At 55.1% G+C, this 22,579-nt stretch overlaps 1 protein-coding gene across 4 annotated transcripts in view; it reads right to left on the reverse strand.

Annotated features, from left to right (window-relative positions):
* Positions 1 to 2,605: 2,605 nt before the first annotated feature.
* Positions 2,606 to 22,579, reverse strand: part of MEGF6 (multiple EGF like domains 6) — a 76,964-nt gene continuing 56,990 nt past the window's right edge. For 2 of the 4 annotated variants that reach the window (XM_057418063.1, XM_057418088.1), the window contains 29 exons: positions 22,284 to 22,406; positions 21,419 to 21,541; positions 20,396 to 20,563; positions 19,945 to 20,076; positions 19,717 to 19,845; positions 17,987 to 18,115; positions 17,528 to 17,662; positions 17,036 to 17,170; positions 15,135 to 15,260; positions 14,023 to 14,154; positions 13,501 to 13,629; positions 12,975 to 13,106; positions 12,544 to 12,672; positions 11,888 to 12,016; positions 11,354 to 11,482; positions 10,494 to 10,622; positions 10,194 to 10,322; positions 8,055 to 8,183; positions 7,749 to 7,877; positions 6,982 to 7,113; positions 5,929 to 6,057; positions 5,584 to 5,712; positions 5,340 to 5,468; positions 5,046 to 5,174; positions 4,470 to 4,598; positions 4,258 to 4,386; positions 3,694 to 3,825; positions 3,368 to 3,415; positions 2,606 to 3,176 (listed from right to left, as the gene is read on the reverse strand). In XM_057418063.1, the coding sequence (XP_057274046.1) occupies positions 3,118 to 3,176; positions 3,368 to 3,415; positions 3,694 to 3,825; positions 4,258 to 4,386; positions 4,470 to 4,598; positions 5,046 to 5,174; positions 5,340 to 5,468; positions 5,584 to 5,712; positions 5,929 to 6,057; positions 6,982 to 7,113; positions 7,749 to 7,877; positions 8,055 to 8,183; positions 10,194 to 10,322; positions 10,494 to 10,622; positions 11,354 to 11,482; positions 11,888 to 12,016; positions 12,544 to 12,672; positions 12,975 to 13,106; positions 13,501 to 13,629; positions 14,023 to 14,154; positions 15,135 to 15,260; positions 17,036 to 17,170; positions 17,528 to 17,662; positions 17,987 to 18,115; positions 19,717 to 19,845; positions 19,945 to 20,076; positions 20,396 to 20,563; positions 21,419 to 21,541; positions 22,284 to 22,406 (3,641 nt within the window). In that variant the 3' untranslated portion in view covers positions 2,606 to 3,117. Of the gene's footprint in view, positions 3,177 to 3,367; positions 3,416 to 3,629; positions 3,826 to 4,257; positions 4,387 to 4,469; positions 4,599 to 5,045; positions 5,175 to 5,339; positions 5,469 to 5,583; positions 5,713 to 5,928; positions 6,058 to 6,981; positions 7,114 to 7,748; positions 7,878 to 8,054; positions 8,184 to 10,193; positions 10,323 to 10,493; positions 10,623 to 11,353; positions 11,483 to 11,887; positions 12,017 to 12,543; positions 12,673 to 12,974; positions 13,107 to 13,500; positions 13,630 to 14,022; positions 14,155 to 15,134; positions 15,261 to 17,035; positions 17,171 to 17,527; positions 17,663 to 17,986; positions 18,116 to 19,716; positions 19,846 to 19,944; positions 20,077 to 20,395; positions 20,564 to 21,418; positions 21,542 to 22,283; positions 22,407 to 22,579 lie in introns of those variants that run through there. The other 2 variants (XM_057418079.1, XM_057418071.1) reach the window with 2 other exon arrangements.

Consider the following 22,579-nt stretch of genomic DNA (forward strand, 5'->3'; position numbering starts at 1 on the left):
GGGTAGCGGCTGTGGCAGCAGCTGATGAATGTGAGACCTGGCAGGCGGGCGCTGCTGCCCAGCGCTGATATTAATGACCTGGAACAGGCTCCAGGAGGCAGCCCAGGGCTTGGCTGGAGTTGAAAAGGCTGCGGCTGTGCTCGGGGCGCTGTGAAGGAGCTCGTGCTGCCGTCTCCATCCCTGCTGACGCCTGGGCCGGTGCCCGCTGGCAGTGCTGTGCACCTGGCATGGGAAGAGCTGGGGCCGAGGGAGCACACCTGAACCCAGAAGCTTCAGGACCTTCAATCCGTACCCTCAGCTAGTCCTTGACTTGTTTTTTTTCTCATGATTCCCCATTTTCTTCCTTCCCCCCCATTTCCTTCCCAGTTATTCTTGGCTCTGACCCTGCAGGCTGAGCAGTGCCACCGCCTTTCAGCCACTCACCTAGCAGGCAGCAGAGGCTGGTGCAGTCAAGAGTTGTTCTCAGGGAGCCAGCTCTGGCCAGAAATAGGATGCTCTGGGCACTGGGAAGCAATTGGCAAGCCCTGCTGTATGATGAGCCTGGAGCACAAAGGGGAGCGATGCCATAGATCACAGCTGAACCTGGGGACTCAGTCCTGCAGGAGCAGGACATGGTCACAGAGGGTTGAACCTCAGCCTTGACAAGGCAGAGCAGTCCCCTCTGCTCCCCTTCTCCCCCCAGAATTAGCACTGATAACGTGGTTAACGAAGCGGGCTGAGGCAGGGGGTGTCTCTTGTCCCAGCTGAGCTGTTTGAATCTGGGTTTTCCATGGATGTTTAACACTGTAGGGCCTTTGGGGTGGGAAACAGTGGCTGCATTTTTGGGGTAAGGCAGCTCTGGGCACTGCCTGGGTTTGGATTCAGAGGGGCAGCGTTGCTGTAACAGGTCTATTTTCATTAAACTGTTAAAGGATCCCAATGCAATGCGTGTTTTCCTTGTCCAAAAGGGACCTGTGTGCAATGGGGGCAGCATCCATGGCTCCCTGTGTTTGACCTGTTAGAGGTGATGGAGATGACACATCAACACCAAGGAGCCAGGTTTCCTCAGTCAGCTCTAACAGGAAAGCATCCTTCTGGAGGCAGCATCCTTCCAACCTCTGCTTGTTCTCCACATACACACATCTCAGGAACCATCCTTCAGAATCGCTGCCTAAAACCTGCTGTGCCAGGTGCAACTGACTGAGAGAGACAAGGTCAATCAAGATTAAGTGAGGCTTTCTGTTTATTTCTCTTAACTGTGGAAGAATTCAGTTTTTTCATCAGTTCTAAATAGAAGAGGTGGGATCCAACAGTGCAACACTGGCTACATGGAAAGAGATAGGCAAACACTGTATTAAGAAATATGAACAGGAGAACAAATCATGATATAAAAATACAGGTACAGAGTTCCTCAGACGGATGATTTATTCCCAGCCACAGGTGCAGCTCAGGCCCTTGTGCTGGGACAGGACAGGACGGATCCATCCCCATGGTTAAGGCCAGGGACGGGTCCGTGCTCTCCTGGAGCAGCTCCGTGGAGGCAGAGCCCTTCCCTGCCCCTGCGGGTGCCCGGTGGGACGCGGTGCCCTCGGTTGCCATCAGCCGGCTCCCTGCTGGCCCTGCAGAGCCCGGCGCGGGTGCTCGGCGCGGGGCTGGCGCTCGCTGCTGCCCAGGGAGCCCACGGAAACCTGGGTGCTCTGCCCCGGCCGCCTCCAGGCAGAGGTCACCGAAGGAGGGATGGTCTGGAGCAGGGGGCAGGGGCGTTTGGCACACGCACAAACTCTTCCTCCTCCCTGGGTACCGATCGTTCACCACCCAACCTTAATGACACCGGTTTGGTCCTTCACCACGTCCTTATATTAACATCATTTCTTCACAACAGTGACATCGAACGCAAAAAATACTGTTAAGGAAGAAATAAAACTAGACCGGAATTCGCCCAACCTGACAAGTTCTGTACAGATCAAAATCAATCCCGTCGGAAAAGAAACAATCCTTTTATTAGTTTCAGTTGGCCCCTGTGGCAATAACTTAAAGGCCGAGTGCCCGGGCAGGGCTGGGCTGCAGCAGCGGCGGCAGAGGCAGAGGTGCTGGCTGGGGAGAGCCCGTCCCCTTCGCAGAGCTGGTGTCTGCTGCCATGGGCAGCTCTGGGGCTCTGCTCCCCAGGGCTTTGTGCAAATCGAGGAAGCAGTTGGGGCCGTGCTGGGCTCTTGTGTTCCTGGTTGCTGCAGGTGGCAGCCGAGGCTTTGCTGTGGCTCCATGTTCCCCACTGAGCCACGATCCAGCCGCTGTTCCCACCTCCATCCCCTTCCCAGTGCTGGAAACACCAAAATAACACGTCCTGGGTTGGGGTGAGAGCATTCAAGTAGGGTTCTGCATTTACTGGGCCAGGCAAGAGGTTTGTGTCTACCCACAGCGTATCTTGGATTATCACACTTAATTTGGGCTTCTTTTTCACTGGAGCAAACGTCATGGGATGGCGCACTCCTGGTATGAAAGACAGGCTCCTGCCCCCCTGAAAGCTCAGAAAGAGGGGGCTGCACCTCGGTGAGGATGGCACTGCCTGCTGCAGGACTGGTGGGGTGGGTCACGCTGCAGGCACCAGCTCTGCAGAGCTGTGGGCAAGGGCCAGAGCCCAACACCTCCAATAACTTGCAGTAAGAGACCATTGCAAATTCAGATTTAAAGATCCAGGGGAGGTGGCCCTTCTGCAGGAGGCACGATCCCAAGGAGAGCTGGGCGTCTTCAGCCGTCAGTCCTGACACCACCAGTGCACAGCTTCCCGTAAGTATGGCTGCAGAAGTACCTGGTTTGGGCCATAATTTCAGTCCCCTCCCCAAGAACAGCACCCAAAAGAGAAGGGCAGCAATTTGCCAGAAGCTATCAAAGTCTGCTTATGAGAAGCAATGGCTTCTGAGCTGTTCCTGCTGGTGTCTGCCGGTGTCGGTGTGCGTGACGGGGAGCCCTGCACGTGCCATCGTGGTGGAACTGGTGACACTCGGTGCTCCGACCTGGCTCAGACAACTCCAAAAGCAGCAGCTTGGGCTGTCAGGACGCGGCTTGTAAACAAGTTCATTCAATAGGTCACTGACTCTTCAGGTGGCCGCTTGGCCACAGCGCGGGAGGTGGCTGCAGGCCCTAGTGCTCCCCTGGCCAGAGCCCACCCTGGGATGGAGATGAGCCGGTGGGCTTCACTGCTGAAAGGCAAACCGGGCTGGGTCAGGCACTGTTTGTTGGCTGTGTCTGCATCTCGGAGGGGAGATGCTCAAGGCTGACCCCCAGCACCACTGCTCGCAGCCAGGCTCTGCTGCTGCACCTTGGAGCAGCAGGTTTAGGTTGCTGCCCTCACCCCAGTCTGCAAGAGACCACTTGTTGGTTGGTTACTGACCTGGGACTGAGGTGGGGTGCTCGGTCGATGGCAGACGGGGGGTACCACCTGCAAAGCAAGGCATATATCCATCCAGCATCCCAGCACCCGCAGGGGACTCACTCCAAGCCAGTGGGGTCAGCCGTGGTTAGGGCAGGGCATTGGGAAGTGCTACACTGTGTGGCTGGTTTTAGTTGAGCTAAAACTGCTCCCACAACCAAGCCACCAGGCCACGAGCTGCAGCCCAAGCACGGGTCCCACCGCACCCCTCCTCCTCTGCAGCAGGCTCTGCATTCGGGTCCCCCCCATTCAGCGGTACTCACTGTGGTGCTGCACCCACACGTTACCTTCCCGACAGGTCGGTCCCGTGTACCCATGCAGGCAGAGGCACTGGCCGTTGCGAGCGTTGCAGTAGGAGCTGCTGGGGGCACACTGGCAGGGCAGGCTGCAGCCGGGGCCATACTCGGTCGGTCGGCAGTCTGGGGAGGAGCAGGGAGGTGCTGGGCTCTGGGGCTCAGCCTGATGCTGCTGCTGGGCGCAGGCACCTCCCGCTGTGGGGGAGCCCGAGTGCAAGGGAAGGCAGAGATTTTGCCTTTCCCCCCGCCTGCTCTTGAGCTCTGGTGGCACAGGGCACCCCCAGGCTGACAAGGTGTTCCTCCTGCGTTTGATCCTCAGCCTTTTGGCTCTAAATACGAGGACACTGGAGGCTGGGGGAGCATTTGTATTCAGATCTGACTACAAATAGAGGCTGGCAAGGTGATCACTGTTGAGATGCCCTCTCACTACTTTGGGGGACACACACAAAAAGAGAAAGCCCCCTTCCATGAGCATTTAGCTCCAACAGGAGGGGTTTGCATCCACTTTAGGACTGGGTCATCTTTTCCACCTTTCTGAGCACTGCTTCAACTCACCTGAGCCGCACTTGAGGCCAGTTTTCCCTGGGGGGCACAGGCAGTGCCCCGTGGCCGGGTCGCAGGACGCGTCGCCGATGCAGTCACAGAGCTGCTGGCACCCCTCGCCGTACATTCCCTCCTTGCAGCCTGTTTTGGGAGGTGAGATACAGCACATGCAGCACGAGATCCCACCTCGGGATCCCGCCTGTTCCCGGCAGGAGGACGGGTACCTGTCTGGCAGCGCTCGCCATGGAGCCCAGCGGGACACCGGCAGCGACCGGTGACGGGGTCACAGCCTGCTCCGTGCGCACAGTCGCAGTGCTCCCGGCAGCCCGCCCCATGGAAACCCGGGGGACAACCTGGGATGGAGCCGGATGGAGAGCTCGTTAAAGCATGGCTGGGGTGAACCCAGGCTCAGCTGTACTTAACTCTGCAGCAAAGCCTCCATCAGCCCACCAGAGAGAAGCAGTGAGCCTTTCTCTTGGAGCAGAACCCACACGTATGCAGCTCTCTTTTGGATACACAACTGTAAGACGTGCAGCGGTGATGTGCATGTTCAGCTGCCTTGGAAAGGCACCTCCATATAGTGAACAGAACAGAGAATAGAAATTACCTTGTCTGTGACTATTCTGCTACCTGGGTGTGATTCCCTGTGAACACTGGTAAGAGAAGAGCCCAGTGCTGCACACAGCCATGTGTGTGACTGCAGCGGGTCACAGCTTGGTCCTACGGTCCGGCTCTCTGGAAGAGCCCTAGAAAGCAGCACCCCTTGCAAAGGCAGAGGCGTTTCTGCTGCCACAACTCACTGTGCTCGCAGAGGGGCCCGTAGTGCCCTGCGGGGCAGTGGCAGGCCCCGGTCCCCGGGTCGCAGGAGGCGTTGTGCAGGCAGGAACAGCGGAGCTGGCAGTTGGCACCGTATGATCCCGGTGGGCATTCTGCAGGGAAGATGCAGTGAGGCATCCCTGATCCCTTCTGTGCTTCAGAGGGATGTGATGGGGTAAGGCAGAACAGGCACAGGCGGGGACAATGGGAACTGCACCCACTGTGGAACAGACTGAGTGGGCTCAGTTACTGGGCCCATGCATTGAAGTCAGGGTTACCTGACTCGCAGGACTCCCCGGTCCACCCGGGCGCACATGAGCAGGAGCCATTGGCTGCATGGCACAGGCCCCCGTTGCGGCAGGAGCAGGTCTGCTGGCAGCCCACCCCGAACCGGTGCTTCTCACAGCCTGGGGACCAGAGGCACACAGAGCACTTCACACAGGAGCACCCCAGCACAAGCAGAGCTCCCCGGGTAAGGAAATCGGCTCCCACCCAGGACCTGTGTGTGCTGGTGACATTTACCTTGCTCACAGGTGGGACCAGTTCTTCCCGGTGGGCAAACGCAGTCACCGGTGATGGGGTGACAGGTAGCACCTTCCCCACAGGAGCACACCCCCGCACAGTCCTTGCCGTAGCGACCAGCGGGACATCCTGGAGGGAGGGAAACCTTGAGCTGCTTTGGTCACACACAGACTTCCCAATGGAATGTGAGTACAGCCACGGGGACAGCGCAGGGCGTAACGTGCCACGAGGAGCTGCTCTCCGGCTGGTGGAGCGGGGCAGGGCTGGCAGCCCGGCTGAGTGCAGGGTTTGCAGCCATGACCATTCACCTCCCGTGAGCTCATCCCGGCTGAGCCGGGCACTCACCGATGCCGCAGTCAGCGCCGATGTAGCCCGCGGGGCAGTGGCACATCCCCGTGGCAGGGTCACACGGGGCCCCGTTCCCGCACCCGCAAGCCCTGTCGCAGTTCCGGCCGTACCAGCCGGGGGAGCACTCTGCGGGTTAAAGGAACAGAGCGGATAAAAGGATGACAACCTGGAAAAACACCCTGGAAAAGCCCACCACGTGCCTTCACACACGCACTTCATCCAAGGGGAAGCAGGCGGCTCTGCTGGAGGCGGGTTTGTGCCAGGCTGGCACAGTCAACAGGGTTCTGATCCACTTTGAGCTGCTCCAAAGCAGTCACGAGGAACCCAGCTACAGCAGCTCACACACACGCATCCTTTCCAGAGCTGCTTGTGCCAGATGTGACCCAGACACCACGGGCTCCTGCAAGCCATGCTCAGGTGCCTCTGCCCTCCCGGTGGCACGCACCAAAGCGCAGGAATGCGACAGCTTCTCCCATTCCAAACAGAGCCAAACAAACCATTCCTAAGCAGCCTCAAGGCAAACAAGCAACAACCCCAAGCAGCTTTGGAACGTGCAGAACCTCCCTGCTGAAGATGTCGCTGGGAAATTTTCCTCCAATTCCGAAGGAAATCCCCAGCCTGAGCACAGATGAGGATGATGTTTTGGTTTCATTAACTCCTACTCGCCATTAGTCAGCGAGGGGCACTGCAGAGGTCAGAGCCTCTCGTCTGTGCGCAGGACCAGGCTTGGACAAGGCAGCAAGTGAACACTTGCCCGGATGCACTCAGCTCCCAAGCTGCAAGAGCTGAGCAATGGCTAAGAACAGAGCGGGAGGAGACCTCGGCCATGCCAATGAGGACAAAGGCAAGCACGGCAAGACACCAGGACAGGCAACCCAGCAGAGCCTGTGCTTGGGGCCGCAGCAGTGAGCCGTGCTCCCCAGGCTGCGGCTGCTCCGGCGGTCACCCCAGTGCCATCCCTGTGCCGAGGGTGATGGCTCAGCACCGGCACCGAGCTTTCAGGACAAAGCAAAGGGTCCGTGAAGCAGCAGAGCGATGGAGAGGACTCACCCAGCTCGCAGGTGGGGCCGTGGAAGCCGGGGGCACAGATGCAGGCCCCGGTGACCGGGTGGCACTCCTGGGTGGCTCCGGCACACTGGCACATCTGGCTGCAGCCCTCACCGAAGGTCCCTGGCAGGCAGGCTGTCAGGAGAGAGGGCACTGAGCTCACACAGCACGGCTATCCCACCCCTCTCTGCAAGGCTTTTCCCCCCTTTTCATTTTAAGCCAGGATTTTGAAGCCCTTTAGACAGTGAGAGTCCTTTGCCAACCAAAAAGTGAAGCGACCCACATGCAAATCGTCCCTTGACTCCAGGAAAGACTTGGATTGAAAAGAAACCTGAGTACTTAAAGGCATTATCTGCCTTTTGCAATGCTGGCCTGACCTACCCTCATAATCCTACAAGCTGCCATCCCCACACACACAGACATGGCAAATACACCCCTGTTCTCTGGGTAAGGAATGTGCTCACATGCCTCTGGCCCTTCCAGACTTGCTCATACCCACAGGAGCTCATTTTAATACTGATTTATTGCTAATCCTCTGGATAAATACATAGCTCTGATTTCCCACTTGGCTCCCTCTGTGTTGCTAACATTGTGCAGGCATGCACCCAGCTGCCAAGATGAGAGCTGCTCCTTGGCACCGCTCGCTCTTGGGGTATTTTTTCCTTGTTTTTCCTGTTTTCCTCCTCTATTTTCTGCAGCAGTCCCTTGACCCATCCTGTCCCAGAGCCCGTCAGTGCGGCTGGAAGAGCCCATCACTCCCATCTCCATACCCTTTTCACATGCAGAGCCCGTGAATCCCGGCGGGCAGCCGCACCGGCCCGTGATGTGATCGCAGGGCGCTCCCCGGGGGCAGGCGCAGCGGCTGGCACAGCCCTTCCCGAAGGATCCCGGCAGGCAGGCTGTGGGAAAACAAGCAAAGGGATTCTGTTGTGGCTGCCCCGTCCCTGGCAGTGTTCAAGGCCAGGTTGGACACAGGGGCTTGGAGCAAGCTGCTCCAGTGGAAGGGGTCCCTGCCCGTGGCAGGGGTTGGAGCTGGGAGGTGTGTGGCTCTGCTTGAAGGGATGCTGCCGCCTCACCTTTCTCACAGCGCCGGCCCCTCCAGCCGCGGGGGCAATTGCAAGCGCCAGTAACGTGATGGCAAGTCACATTGTCCCCACAGTCACAGTGCTCTTCACAGCGTGCCCCAAACAGCCCCTCTGGACAAGCTGCAGGGATGCAAACATGGGAGAGGAGACAAATTACCCAAAGAAAAGGGGATGTAGGTCTTTTTTCACTGCAGTTTCTGCAGGCACACACTTGATTCCTGTCCCTTTCAACCCTGCCAAGCCATCGTGGTGCTGTGACAAGACCAGTGACATCTGCCACCAGCAAAGGCATTATATTATGCTATGCCGTTGTATTATTATAGCAAGTACTGCGGCAGGAACCAACAGCTCTTCTCTGGTTTGGTGGTGATGGGCAGCACCAGCCAACCTGCGTGGGCACTGCCGTCCCTCTCTGGTGCAGCATCACCAGTCAAACCCGCTCAGGGTATATGGGTGTGAAGCATAACGCTCACGGTCACCAGTTCAGTGTGAAAGTCTCTGTTCAACTGCACTACATGTTTGTGGAAGTGTTATTCCTGGCACTGTCCAATGGGAGCTTGGTGCCAGCACGGTGTGTTTGAATCACCATTGCGGTGTGCTGCTTTTCCTGCTGTAGAAGCCCCTGGTTTGTAGCGCAGCGGCAGAGCAATGTGTGTGCAGTACCGGCACCGGGCAGAAGTGAGCGCTGCAGGAGCAGAATCCAGGAAGCTCGTTTTCACTTCTGCCTCGTGAATGAATGCAGCAAACTCAGTGAGTCCGCGTCCAAACAGGCTGCTCGGCCACGCAAGGGATGGGTTTGTACATGTAGCTGTGGCGGGAGGTGGCTGCTCCCTGCACACAGCTAGGCAGGTATTGGCACATACAGTTCGCAGTACGGCTCTGGGAAGCCAAGGGGGTGATTCTTGCATTAAAATAACCCAAATGTGTAATTTCTGCATTTGTGGGTGGGTTTTTAAGTAATTGATGCTGAAAGAAATGCTGAAAGTGAACCTGTGGGTGAGCTCAGTGCAAGCAGCTGCGGGAAGGGGGAGGCAGGGAAGGCCCCCAGGGTGTGATGGCCAAACACAGGGACACTTGGAGCCAAACCCCCCCAATGCCCATCCTTTGTAATGTCCAACCCAGCAGCTTCACGCTGCCTCATTGCAAGGGACCTCGCTGCTGGGTTCTGGGTTTCGGAAGCGTGTGACATGACTGTGAGGGGAGGATGTGGTTGCTTGCCCTTGGCTGGCACCAACACCATCTGCAACCTCTGGAAGCTGGGGCATGGCCGGGCAGGAAAACTGAGAGCCTTTGATGAGGCTGACGGCAGCTGCAGCTGCAGTGGGCAGCTCCCTTATGCCAGACAAGCAACAGCACTGCATTAGGACATGCCTTTTACACCGCAATATAAGGAATATGCCAGGCTGAGGTGTCATGACCCCTGAAAGGGAAGAAGCTTGTGAAGCTCTTCTTGATGTGCTGATACTTGATGAAGCTGCTGTTGCTCCTCTTAGTAAGGCCAATAGCCATTTCAACACTTCCTCATAGTAAAGGGATTGCCAGGGTATGTGTTACATTTAAAGATAAGGTGAGCACAGCAGCCTGCCGAATGACAGATGTAATTATTTGCTGGGCCTTCAGACTGAAGCCAGGGATTTAGGGCCTGTATAATCAGTAAAGTGTAGAAGAAGGAATGGAAAGATGATCCTTTGTTACTCTTAAACTGAATGGGACAGAGGAAGTGTCGTCCCTGCCGTGTGTCCCTGCTTGGAGCCTGGGGGCTGTGCCTCTGGGGATCTGCCCCTAACCCTAACCCTCACCCCCAGCACCATTGCAGGCTGCTGTGTGACCCCTGTGTGCACATTCAGGACAGCTTTCAGGTGAGCAAAGCCAGGGCATAGAGCTGGAATCACAGCAGCCACAAGCCCTCTCTGCAGTGTTCCGCTCTGATGCAAAGTAATGCAGCTCTGATGCAGCACCAGGGCAGTGATGCATTACTGATGCAGCACCAGGGCAGTGATGCAGCACCAGGGCAGTGATGCAGCTCTGATGCAGCACCAGGGCAGTGATGCAGCACCAGGGCAGTGATGCAGCTCTGATGCTGCACTGCTGCAGCACACGGTGCCCATCCTGGCCCCGTGCCCCACTCACGGCTCTCGCAGCTCTCTCCGGTCCAGCCGGGCTGGCAGGCGCAGAGCCCGGTGCGGCGGTCGCAGAGCCCTCCATGGTGGCACTCACAGCGCTGCTGGCAGTCGGGCCCGTGCTGGCCCTGGGCACACTCTGGGGGGGGGGGCACACAGTAAAACACCACCCAGACGCCCACCGCCCCATCACCGCGCTCGTGGGTGCGCACCGCACATCACCCCCAGCCTCCGATGGAAACCAGGTCCAAAACGGGGCAGGTTTGTGCCAGAGCCCACCTGTAAGCGATGCCAACGCACCGGTACTCACCCTGCTCGCAGGCCAGCCCTGTCCACCCTGCGGGGCAAGCACAGAGCCCCGTGGCAGGGTCACAGGTGCCACCGTGCCGGCAGAGGCAGCGCTGGCGGCAGTTCTTCCCATAGGAACCTGCCGGGCACGCTGAGGGAAAAGCAGGCAAACATCCCCGTCAGAAAACGCCTCCAAAGGCAAACAGCCTGCTCTAAAAGGAAGTGGTTGGAGCTTGCAGTGAGAGGCAGGGAGAGGAGCCTATGAGCCCCCTGAGCTGCCAAGCTGCCCACATGAGGACATTTGGTGTTTTAAGCAGCACAGGTGCTTAAGGCAGTGATGGCACATGGAACTGGTGCCTCATCCCTTTAGAGCCTCCTTAGCTCTGGTGGTGGCAAGTACCCACAATAAAAGAGGTTGGGTGAGTTCAGCAGCCAGAAAAGACGCTCATTTGGTAGCCAACGCTTTTGGTCTAAGTTGCAGAACATCCTCCTCTCCTCCCCGCAGACAATGCCAGTGCTTGGCAGAGAAATAGAGCCATCTCAGCACATGAATGCGGTTTCCCTGAGCTGAGCCTAAAGGCATCACTGACTTGGTGTCTGGATGCTCAGATGGCAAAGCTGCTTCCCTATGTGCCGCTATGAAACTGCGGTTTCTGGTGCTCTTGGAGCCGGAAACCTCTTGGCTTGTCTCTCAGTGAATAAGCCAGGAGGGCTGCCCAGCTAAGTGTGATCTCGCTTGCAGTCTGCCCTTGCTGTTGCACTGCCTCTGCTTTGTTGTAGTCCTGCTCATTGAAAGCTCCAGCCCCCAGAGAAACGTTTTTTTCCGTGCGCTGGCAGGGGAAGCAGCAGCCTGGGTTGGGAAGTGACCACGAGGTGTTTTACCTTGCTGGCACGTGGGTCCCATCCAGCCGGCTGCGCAGAGGCAGCGGCCGCTGACGTGGCTGCAGGTCGCGTTGTTGAGACACTGGCAGGTCCGGCTGCAGTTCTGGCCATACCTGTTCTCCGGGCACGCTTCATGGAAGCAGAAGCAGGCAGGGCTGTTAGCGGGCAGGAATGACAGCAGGCAGGCTCTTCCCAACCATCCCAAATGCCCGTGTCTGGGAGGGGAACCAACACTGGTGCAGTGCCTGCATAAGCTGGGTTTTATGGTGCTGTAATCTACAGGTGGCTGATGTCCAAACAGGGACGCTGTTCTTGTCATCACTGTCACATCCTTCTGTCCGTTTGGAATCTGTTCTGCAGGATGCTTAAGCTCTCACTGCATTCAACAACGTGTTCAGCCCCCCCAGCCCCTCTCTTTGGACACTTTCCTGCCACACAGAATTAACTTCACACGGCGGAACAGACCCCCAGACCTCAGGGTGCTGGGGCTGCTCCTTCCCCACTCCACCCCACCCCAGACACAGGGACCCCTACCCTGGCCGCAGCGGGGCCCATCCCATCCGGGGGCACAGTAGCACTGCCCTGTTACATGGTCGCAGCGGGCACCGTTGAGGCAGTCGCAGGCTTGCTGGCACTCCAGTCCATAAAATCCATCAGGACAGGCTGGGAAAACAAAGGAGAAACCCCCACAACATGCCTATACAGAGAGATGGAAACCTCTCGGCGGAGGAGATGCCTCTTGGTGGCCTTTTTGGCTGATGTAATGCTGCACCAGTGTGACAGCCACCTATTAAGGGCTCTCCCCCCAGCAGAATATCGGGTGCATGACCATTACAGGTGTTCAAGGACCAGGACAAAGCTGTGGTGGGTCAGAAGAGCCACGGCATTAATTTTCTGACCACAGGAGGATGAGCAGGTTAATGGGGGAGCCAGGGACCCCTTTGTGAGGCTGCTCCAAGCCCTTTATATGCCATGTGTGTGTAGGCAAGGAATCTGTGCTTTTAATCCTTGCTTACACTATGATAGCCTTTTTTGATGTTATCCTAGACCTTTCCTCTTCAGAATTAAACCCAGAGACTCAGCAGCTTGCGGACATGAGGTTTTCCCCATCACTATCCCAAGAGATTCTCTTTGCTGTAATGGGATAGCGAAGTCAGACAAGGAGACCATGGCAAAGTGTGGGTACTCACGGTGCTCGCAGAAGGTTCCTCGCCAGCCCGGGCTGCACGTACATGCCCCACTGACATGGTCACAGGCAGCCCCATTCTCACACTGACACCGGTGCCGACAGCTCAGCCCAAACCATCCTTCCGGGCACTCTAGCAAGAAGTAAAGGGGAATGAGGAACCTGTCCATTCTTGGTGTCCCTGGAGAGCTACGGTAAGGCAGGGTCTTGGGCTCTGAATAATAGTGTCTGGCAGCTGCTTTTTATAACAACCAGGGGCTCCACCTTTACAGGCGTACACCCATCCACCCAACCACCCCCAGGACAGGACCGAACTGGCAGCATCACAGACAGGGCATGGGGACTGGACCTGGGGACTGAACCAAGGAGCACTGCTGGAGAAATCTGGAAGCTTCCTGGCCTGTCCATGCAATGCCCTCCCCCTGGAACACTCACTGTGCTGGCAGTGGCTGCCCGTGTAGCCGGCCTCACAGGAGCACTGCCCCGTCTCCGCGCTGCAGCTCCCATCGCTGTTGCTGCAATTGCAGGTGTGCGCACAGTTGGGGCCCCAGCGACCCACGTCACAGGCTGAAACACAGGAGGGAACTGATCCATCAACAGCTTGTGCTCCACTCGCCCAGCTGCCCCAGTGAGCAGAGCTGTGGGCACAGCGCTGCCTTCCCCCGGGGGTGTTATTGCCGCTGGTTACAGCTGATCCTGTTGGCCCTCAGAAAACCCCAGGGGACAGTGAGAGCGGGTGCTACATCAGCATGTGCTTGATGGGAATTCATTCTGCAAGCAAGCCCAGTACAGGAGGCAAGTGGCACCCGGTGGTGCTGGCAGGACAGAGGCGGAGAAACCTAAAGGATTTCAGAGAGTTTTGTGGCAGAGGCACAGCACGAAGATGCCAGTGAAGCCGATGAGAGCGGGGCGCTGCACAGCGTCTGCTGGGAGTGATGGGGAACACGAGCAGGTACGATACCTCTCTGACAGTTGTACCCCGTCCATCCAGGGGCACAGCTGCACGTCCCCGTCACGGGATGGCAATGGCCCTCGTTCCCACAGCTGCAGCTCTGCTGGCAGTCGGCGCCGAACCAGCCGGGGGGACACACTGTCAATGCAGACAGGGGGTAACTGCAGGCGGCTGCCGGGACACCACGGTGAGGGCTGTGCTCCGCCTGGACCACGGTGTGCTCCGAGCATCAGTGCTCAGCTCCACGCTGAATGGGATGAGGGGCTTAGGGTTTTATTCCCTTTCTGCTGATGCAGAAGTTATCACTGTGGAGGTAGGACTAGAGAGGCTTCAAGGGAAGAACCTCGTGCCCCAAAGTGTGAGGCAACAGGGGTGTGCATGATGCTAAGCCTTGCTCTGAGGAGTGCGGTGATGCCTGCTCGATAGTGGGATGCTCTGCTCCCTAGAGCAGGTACTCCAGCTTAACCTAAAGAGCCCCCATCCCAACAAGAGACACCCATTGAGGTGTGAGGGTCCCCACGCAGCACTCACCATCCTGGCAGCGCTGGCCGGTGTATCCAGGCAGGCACAGGCAGGCTCCGGTGGCGGGATCACAGCGGGCACCGTTTGCACACTCCGGACATATCTCCTGGCAGCCTGGGCCCCAGCGACCTTCGGGACAAGCTGGAGCATGGGCAGAAAGAGAGGACACAGCCATCAGGACCACAGCCAGGGGTTAGAGGGAAGCAGCTATTTTCTAGTGCATGGAAACGAGTTCCCTTTCGCACTGCTGTCTGTGCTTCATCAAAACATGGACTTCAGTTTGGCAAGGCCTGGCTATGAGCAAGGGCAGCATCGCTTTGTTTGTTTTATAAACAGCGTGAGAACCCTCCATAAGTGCTATTCTGAGCTCATTCCACTGCTTTAATGCCAATTTTAGGTCCACATCTACTTGTGGGCTCCTTTCTAGGAAATGGTGTTGCTGGCAAAGGGTCTTTGCATCTGCTGTCACACTGCTGGACGTTAGTCAGCATTCCCAGACCTGCTTTTAGCTGCAAAGGAGAAGCAAAAGGCTAAGAACTGAGAAAAATGGGGCAAGAATCCTTGTTCCACTGCTCCTAAGCTGCTCCAGAGCCTGGAAATAGGCAGTTCAGAATGTATGGTAAGCACTGTGCATGTGTGGGTTTATTGCTTGGTCAAACTATTAGGAACAGGACATCTTTATATGACTAATATCTTTCAGGTTCTGTAATACTGTATAATCATGTCGAAGTCTTTAAATGAGGATGCTATAGTTTTCCAGCTGTGGCTGCCCCATCCCTGGAAGAATTCAAGGCCAGGTTGGACGGGGCTTGGAGCAGCCTGCTCTAGCGGAAGGTGTCCCTGCCGCCTGGATGAGCTTTAAGGTCCCTTCAACCCAAACCAGGCTGGATTCTGTGATTAACGCTAAGGACTGCAACAACCAAAACTACCCCCATCTGCACGTTTACCTGCGCTTCACACGACAACAGAGCTGAGGCTGTTTCATGCCTTACCCCCAAAAGCCGTGGCTGTTCTCGGGTGACTAATGCACTCGATGGCTTTAAGGCCCATTTTAGCACAGGCCAAACGCACCCAGGCTCCTCAGCCCTTCCCCTGCGCCCCTCCTGCTGCCGCCTCCTCACCTTGCGCGCAGTCGTGCCCCGTCCAGCCGGGCCGGCAGCGGCACTGCCCCGTGCTCCGGTCGCAGGGCGCTCCCCCGCAGGCGCAGGACTGGCGGCACCCGGCCCCGAACCGCCCCTCCGGGCACTCTGCATGGGGAAGAGCCGTGTGAGAGCCGCCCTTCCCGGAGCAGGATGCCAGAGACCGGCTCCTCCGGCTCCGGGAGGGAGAGCCCAGCCGGGAGAGGCGCCCAGGCTGCTCTGCAGACTGCGCATGGGGCTGGATGTGACCGCTCCGTGCGCCACAGCGATCACCTCCAGCCCCAAACCTGTCACCCCACTGCCCTGAGCCCAACAGCTCAATCCGGACTGGTCTCCAGTCTGTGGATATGGCAAATTAACTGGGCAGCAGCCGCAGCACCCTGCAGACGCTGAGGCAAATGGCTCAGGAAGGATGTGCCTTCACTCTTCATCCCATAAACAGTGACTTGAGTCACTCTGCTCTCCATGTGCTGAGGTGCAGGTCTGCAGCCCCTCAACTTGTACCATCCCTTGACTTTTAGAAGATGCTCTGAGGGCTTTTTATGGATGCCTCCAGAATCTGGAAGCCAGGCTTTTAAGAAGCAGCAAGGTTTGCAGGAGGTATATTGGTGTAAAGCAATAAAGAAGGAGCATCCTCATCCACAGGAGGATCGAATGCTTCTTCTCCCTGCTCCAAAAGCCAGGGTGGTGCTGCCGATACCAAAAACCTTACTTTGCCCTTTGTACCCCGCCAGCAGCCAGCTAATTATGCACAGACTGAGGGCCTTAAATCCTCTTTGAGTCTCCCAAAGGAGCTCCATGCTCCTTTCTGTTCACTGCAGCCAAGGTTTCGGAAGGCTTCGGCAGATGCAAGCACACCAGCGCCCACAAATCACGGAGGAAAAGCAGCCCAGCGCGTGGAGTTCAAGCGACACAGTGGAGTTTTTGTTATTCCCCCTCTTTGCTAATTGATGGCAGATGTTTGTCTTCACCCTTTAATAATTTCCAGACCCGAACAACAGCCAAGAGCCTACTATTTCTATACAAATATTTGTGTTATTTCCTGTGACTCCCCCCTGCGGGCTCAAGCTCCTTTCTTAGGCTCTTTAAAAATACCCCGACCAAACGTGCCCAGCCAGACCAGGCGCCACGGCTCCGGGGGCAGCAGCATCCCACCATGGGGGAGTCTGGGCTGCCGGGACCCCTGCAAGGGGGCACAAGGCCCATAAACGCAGCTCCCATCCCTCCTGCTAGTGCTATTCCTCTCTGTGAGCGCTTGCTTGCATTTGAGCCATCTGTGACCAGCTGCAGGTTTTGTTCTGACCAATAGACCCACTATGTTCTATCAGTTGTTATGTGAGTCAATGGTGTGCCAGCAGCTTAAGGAGGTTAATAGCTGCAACTTCTGGGTTGGGTGTGGACGGAGGGCTGGGTGAACCATAACTTAGTGCAGAAACTCCTGGGATGCTCGAATCAAGATTCTGATGCTGACCACCTTAATGCAGCCTGTCTTCAGGTGTGGACTTCGAGAGTCTATCTTCGTGCATCTTCTGTTGAATCCAACCGGTTGAAGAGGGATGCAGAAGGAAACAACCTCACAAGAGGAGGATGTTGGTTTTTCAATCAGTGATCAGCTCTGAGCCTGGCACAAGGTATTATTTCCCAAGAGCTGTGTTGATGTTTTTTATTCACCTCCTTGTGCCGATCACTCAGTGCCTTTAGGTTCACACAAAACACCTTTGTTTCAAGAAAGCCAAGGTCTTTGACACCCCAGCTATTTCCCTGATTCTGAAAAGCTGCTCCCTCCAAGCTTGAGCATGATGTGCCGTTTAGTTACTTGTACTGTCAACTGGCCCTTCATGTGTGAGGAATTGTTTCCAGCACATTTAGAGCCCCTGCCTTACCTTGCTCACAGTTTTCCCCGTGGTAGCCTTGAGGACACTCCTTCAGGCACTCCCCAGTGACATGGTCACAAGACACTTCTGGAGAGCAGCTACATTTCTTCTTGCAGCCATCCCCGTAATAGCCAGGGTCGCATTCTGTTAACAGTCAGAAGTACAAAGCAAGAACATCTGGCATTACTTGGTTGACCCTGGAAGAGCAGTTTGTGATGGGCACTGACCAGCACCCTCCCGAATTGATAAATGTATGGATGAGGTCCAGCACCCACATCTACAGCCATTCCCACCCAGCTACGCAGGTTCTGTGCGCTAACTGAAAGAACATGACCGGGTCTGATAGCAAGTTGTTTCCCTAAGCTAAGCAATGAGAGCTGAGACAGTTTGAAGAGGGCAGAAAGCGAGCTGCGCTTTTCCCACTGAAAACTAGCCACGGGAAAAGAGGACGTGGGAGGAGAAAGGGGGGGGATGCTCTGTGAATGCTTCTGGGCAACTCACGGGTCTCGCAGCGCTTGCCGCGGTAGCCGGGTTTGCATTGGCAGGAGCCGTCCCTCCGGTCACAGTCCTGCGTGTGCTCCTGCACGCAGCGGCACTCCTCCGAGCACCCGGCGCCGAACGCCCACTTCGGGCACACTGATGGAGCGGGAAGGAGCCGGTCAGTGAGGGCAAACGGCACAGGGCAGGGACAGAGACCTCGCCGCCCTGCCTCCCTTGTCCCAGGGATAGTACCTATTTAATCTCATATACTTATATATAATCATATATAGAGAGAGATATAGCTCTATATAGATAGATATATCTATAGATAGATTTAGATAGATAGATATCTATCTATATAGATATATACATATAGACAGATAGATCTATAGATAGATTTATACAGATATATATCTAGATATAGATATATAGAGAGATACAGATATATAGATACAATGAAAAAAGTGAGGACAAGCATACCCAAGTGGCAGTACCGTCCGTATAAGCCAGGATCACACAGACAGGCCCCATAAATCCGATGGCAACGACCCCGGTTGGCGCAGTTGCACTTTTTCCTGCATTGCTTCCCATAAAATCCTTTAGGGCACCCTAGTAATAGGGAGAGATTTGGGGGAAGATGAGCCAATTTCAGCCTGTTGTTTCATTTCTGGCAGACCAAAGGAAAAATGTACCCAAATCAAAGGTGTATAACATCAGATATGAACCCTGGCAAAGGCTGCACTGTCGAGAAGGATGCCTTGTTTTCCAAGCAGGAATGTGCTTGTGTCAATATGCAATAAAATAAAGGGAAGAGCAATCGGATTCCCTGCATCAGCTCAAAATCAGATTGCTTCAGCTGTGGCATTCCTGTCCTTGCAGAGAGTGCATTTCATTTGCTGCCACTCTCCAGCCAGATGAGGTGCCTTCAGGGCACCCATGAGCTCCATACCCAGCTTGAAGGGGTGACACTGGCCATGGGGTGACAGAGCCCTGCAGGGCTCTGAGCAGTCAAGATTTCCATATGTGAGAATAATTCATAGGCTGCTCCTATTGGTAAATAACTGTGATATTTGCACTATTAAGGGAATAAAATGATTATTGTTTCTCTGTTATGCTAAAGGTCTTACTATTAGAAGCACATGGCAGACAGGCTGTGTCAGCAGAAAGCTCCGGCCAGCATCTGGCCAGGCAGCACGTGCCTCCTCCCGTAGGACAAGAAGAGCAGGCACTTTGAGCAGAGGAAATGCCACCCTGGCACAACAGATCAGTTCTGCAGTGTTTATATTCAGCTTACCTTCCTGTTTTGACTCTGTACCCCTCCTTCACCTCCTTCCTACAAAAGGAAAGGTCAGGGTATCTCTTGCATTCATTTGCATTCTGCTTTGGTCTCCTCCTTCAGTAATGGTTCCCATATGCTCCTGGCCAATTGTCTGAAATCATTTTGTCTCAGTCTCTTACTGTCTCACTCTGGTTTTAGCTTATGCCCCCCAGATTTTAACTCTTTGGGAACAAGAAACAAATGCCAACAGCGACTGACACCTCCTTGGGTACTTTAGGTAACTATTGTCGCCTTCAATGCCTTGGGTTTTCTTCAGATGAACACCTATTTTTTGACATTCTTTTGTGTGTCTGCCACTGAACATGCGGAAACTACAGATGGCTGCCCAGGGTCATTGCTGAGCAGCAAAGAGGGACTGCAAAGGTCTTCCAGTGCGGAGACAGGGTACGCTACCCGGAGCACTGTTTTGTGGGTGAAGAATATTGTTTACCACCATTCCCTTGTTAAAACTACATTCTTCCTTACACTGAGTCAGATGGAGCAGGGATGCATTAGAGCCACTCACACCGGGATGGCTCAACAAAAGATGTTTTCAGTGAACATCTAAAAAGGGACTAAGAAGTAAGATGCTCTGTGGAAAACATGTTAATGCTTCAGAGATTAACATCAAAGAGTGGTGTCGAGATGGTTGTAAGAGACATTTATCAAATGGCAGCAAACGTTCTACTAACACATCGAGAGAAACAGGAGCGGAGCAGCTCTGCAGGCTGGGCAGCATCACCTGTGACTGGCAGCTCAGGCACGCGGCTATTATGTGGTTTATGGAGAAAAGAGAACTTGTGCTTGATTTCAGGGCACCGTCCTGCCTCAGTGCAGGGGTGGGACAACCCGCACCACCGAGGGCTGCGGCTGAAGGGGGCCATGCACTCACCATCCTGGCACAGCTCCCCGGCCACGCCGGGCGGGCAGCGGCAGGCGCCGGTGCTGGGGTCGCAGGAGCCCCCGTTCTGGCAGCGGCAGGACAGGCTGCAGTTCACCCCGAAGGTGCCGGCTGGGCAAGCTGGGGCGAGAGAGAGATGAGGTGAGGGGATGCCCGGCCGCCACCTCCGCGCATCCCGGAGCAGGGATGAGAGCCGCGTTCTCGCCCCGCATCACGCACTCTGGTTGCAGAGGATGCCGGTCCAGCCCGCCGGGCACTCGCAGCCGCTCTCCTCTGCGTTGCATGTGGCTCCGTTCTGGCAGTCCTCACAGGTCAGGCTGCAGTCGGGGCCGAACGTGTGCTCCAGGCAGACTGCAATGAGAGGTGCTGCGGTGAAAAGCCTGCCCTGAGCTTCATCTTGGGGAGTTTGGGCAGAGAAACGCCATGGTTTAGTGTGTGGTGTCCCTGCCATGGCAGGGGGTTGGAACTGGATGATTATAAGATCCTTTCCAACCCAAACTATTCTATGTGCAAAGCTAAATGCTTCTGTGCTACAGCACAGGTTCTGGGTATATAGAAAAGCCACTCAATACGTTTGTGCCTTCACCAAACACCCACAAACCCAACATGCGTGGTTTATTCTGGACTGCCAAGCCAAGCATGCCATTTACTGCTGCTACAAAATGCCCACCAAATTTTTCTGTAATGGTGTGCTCTCCTCTTGCTTCCATCTCTTCCTCCTCTTCCTCATAGTCATCATTGAAGAGCTGGGTGAATTCATCCCGCAGGATTGCGACGTGAGGGATTGGGCGGATAACGGGGCGCCGACCATCCAGAGCTTCCACAGTGTCCTCTATAGCTGGGGAAGCAGTCACAGAGATCACAGTGTCAGTGGGAAAAGATCTCTAAAGGACCAATAGTAGGACAGAGCATCTGCAGCTGGAAAGGGGAACCAGAAACGTTTACACAGGGCTGGTGCATCTGATTTGGCCTGGTTTGCACCATGGATTTCTCCACATCTCTAAAGTGTTTGCAACTTGCTTAATCATTTCTTTGGGCTAGAATGGGCATGGGCCAGATAAATGTGCTCCAAATCCATGGGAGATGCTTTGCTCTTAACCTTGACACACTTCTTCTGACCACAGCCACTCGGATTCCTTGAGTTTTCAGGTACCTGGAACATTAAACAAGAGTGCCCATCCCTTAATGCATCCGCATCGCTTCTCAGCTTGGTTTGCCTTTTAGAAAGTGTATCTGTCACACAGAGAGAAGGGTTTCCTTCCCTTGCAGGGCAGGCAAGGGTTAAAAGCCAGGCAATCAAGCTAAGCCCAGGCACACTTGGGAGCCAGGGCAGGGCCTATAAAAGCCATGGGCTGGATAAGGGTCCTGCATTTGCTGCAGCAGGGGGATGCTGGATGTTGTTCTTCTGGGTGCAGGCCTCAGAAAGCCATCCCAGGAGCCTGGGTGCTGCTGCTGAGGGGTTTGCTGCCCTGCTAAGTGAGTAAGGTGGGTAGCAGTGTGGTGGTGGGATAAAGATAATTAAAAATATAACCTATTATTTTTTACATAGAAAATGTGTCAGTGCCGGTGACTGCGGAAAGGGTTTGGGTTCTTTTGGTACTGTGGAGTCATCGCTGCAGGCTACTGTAAGTGGAGCTGTGCTACAACCCCCTGTGCTGCTTTGGGAAGTGCAGCAGTGCCAGGATGCACTTACAGATGCAGCTCCTTCGGTCTTCATGTAGCTTGTATCCAATCTTGCAGCTGCACTGGAAGGACCCTGGCTGGTTCTGGCACGTGTGTTCACATCCCCCATTGTTTGCAGAGCACTCATCCACATCTAAAACCAGTGAGATATTCCAGTGTAATAGGAGGCAATATACAAGACAGGAGCCTGTGTATGTTTCTGCCCACAGATCAGCAATAGGCTGGTGGAATCCTCTCTGCTAGTTATATGAAGTCATCTAACCCTAAAAATTGAGTGAGACCACCCGAGATTCAGGAGGCCAGGGTTTCAGTTCCCATCTGTCACTGATTGAGTAAAAATGGGTGGCTAAACCTGGGTTTTCACCTGTGAAATGGTATTGGAGAGCTCTGCTAGGGAGAACAACTCAATAGGAGGAAGAGCTCTCCTTTCTGCTGAGAAACTGGAAGAAATACCTGCCTGTTCCCAACCAGGTAGGACCATTTCCTGCTCTCTTTATTAAAAGCTTGTGTTAGTCACTGTCTCAGCTGTACTTTATACAGGCACTTCAATTTCCCTGCATCTCCTGGGTGAAAATTGTGGGCAATGTAGGTCTCTGGGGTTGAACATGAAGCGATTTCTGTGAATTAATGAAGTCAGACCTGGACCAACTCCCTTTGAGTTATCCCAATTTGAATTTGGGGTGTTCTAAAGCCCCACTCCTACCCTTCAGTTGTGCCGGGTGGGTTGGAATAGCTGAGTTGCCTTAACCTTAAACTGATGAAAATAGAACCAGAATTAGAGGAACCCATTCCATGCATGTCCCTTGCCATGCTGCAAGGCTGAACTGCAGCATTGCTGCTCACTTGCAGGAGTCCTGCTAGGTGCGTCTGCTTACCATCACACCCACAGCCGTCCGTGCCCAGCCGGTACCCAGCATAGCAGGCACACTCGTAGCCTCCAGGGTAGTTGTAACAGTCTTGCTGACAACAGTGAGAGCCGCTGTCACATTCATTGACATCTAAATAAAAACCAGAGGGTGCTGGATGTTAGTACCCATCTAGCTTTGCAGTGGTGACAGTGCTTGTTAAAGCTGCTCTGTGACTAGTACGTGCTGAGCTTTTCCTCATCTGACTACCAAATGCTGACCAGTGTTCTTGTTCCCCTCTTGACATGAGTGAGCTTTATGTTAGC

The sequence above is a fragment of the Pezoporus wallicus genome, unplaced genomic scaffold, assembly GCF_028554395.1.
Source record: "Pezoporus wallicus isolate ANWC-B61680 ecotype Strahan unplaced genomic scaffold, APGP_CSIRO_Pwel_v1 contig_13766, whole genome shotgun sequence".
Lineage (NCBI taxonomy): Eukaryota > Metazoa > Chordata > Aves > Psittaciformes > Psittacidae > Pezoporus > Pezoporus wallicus.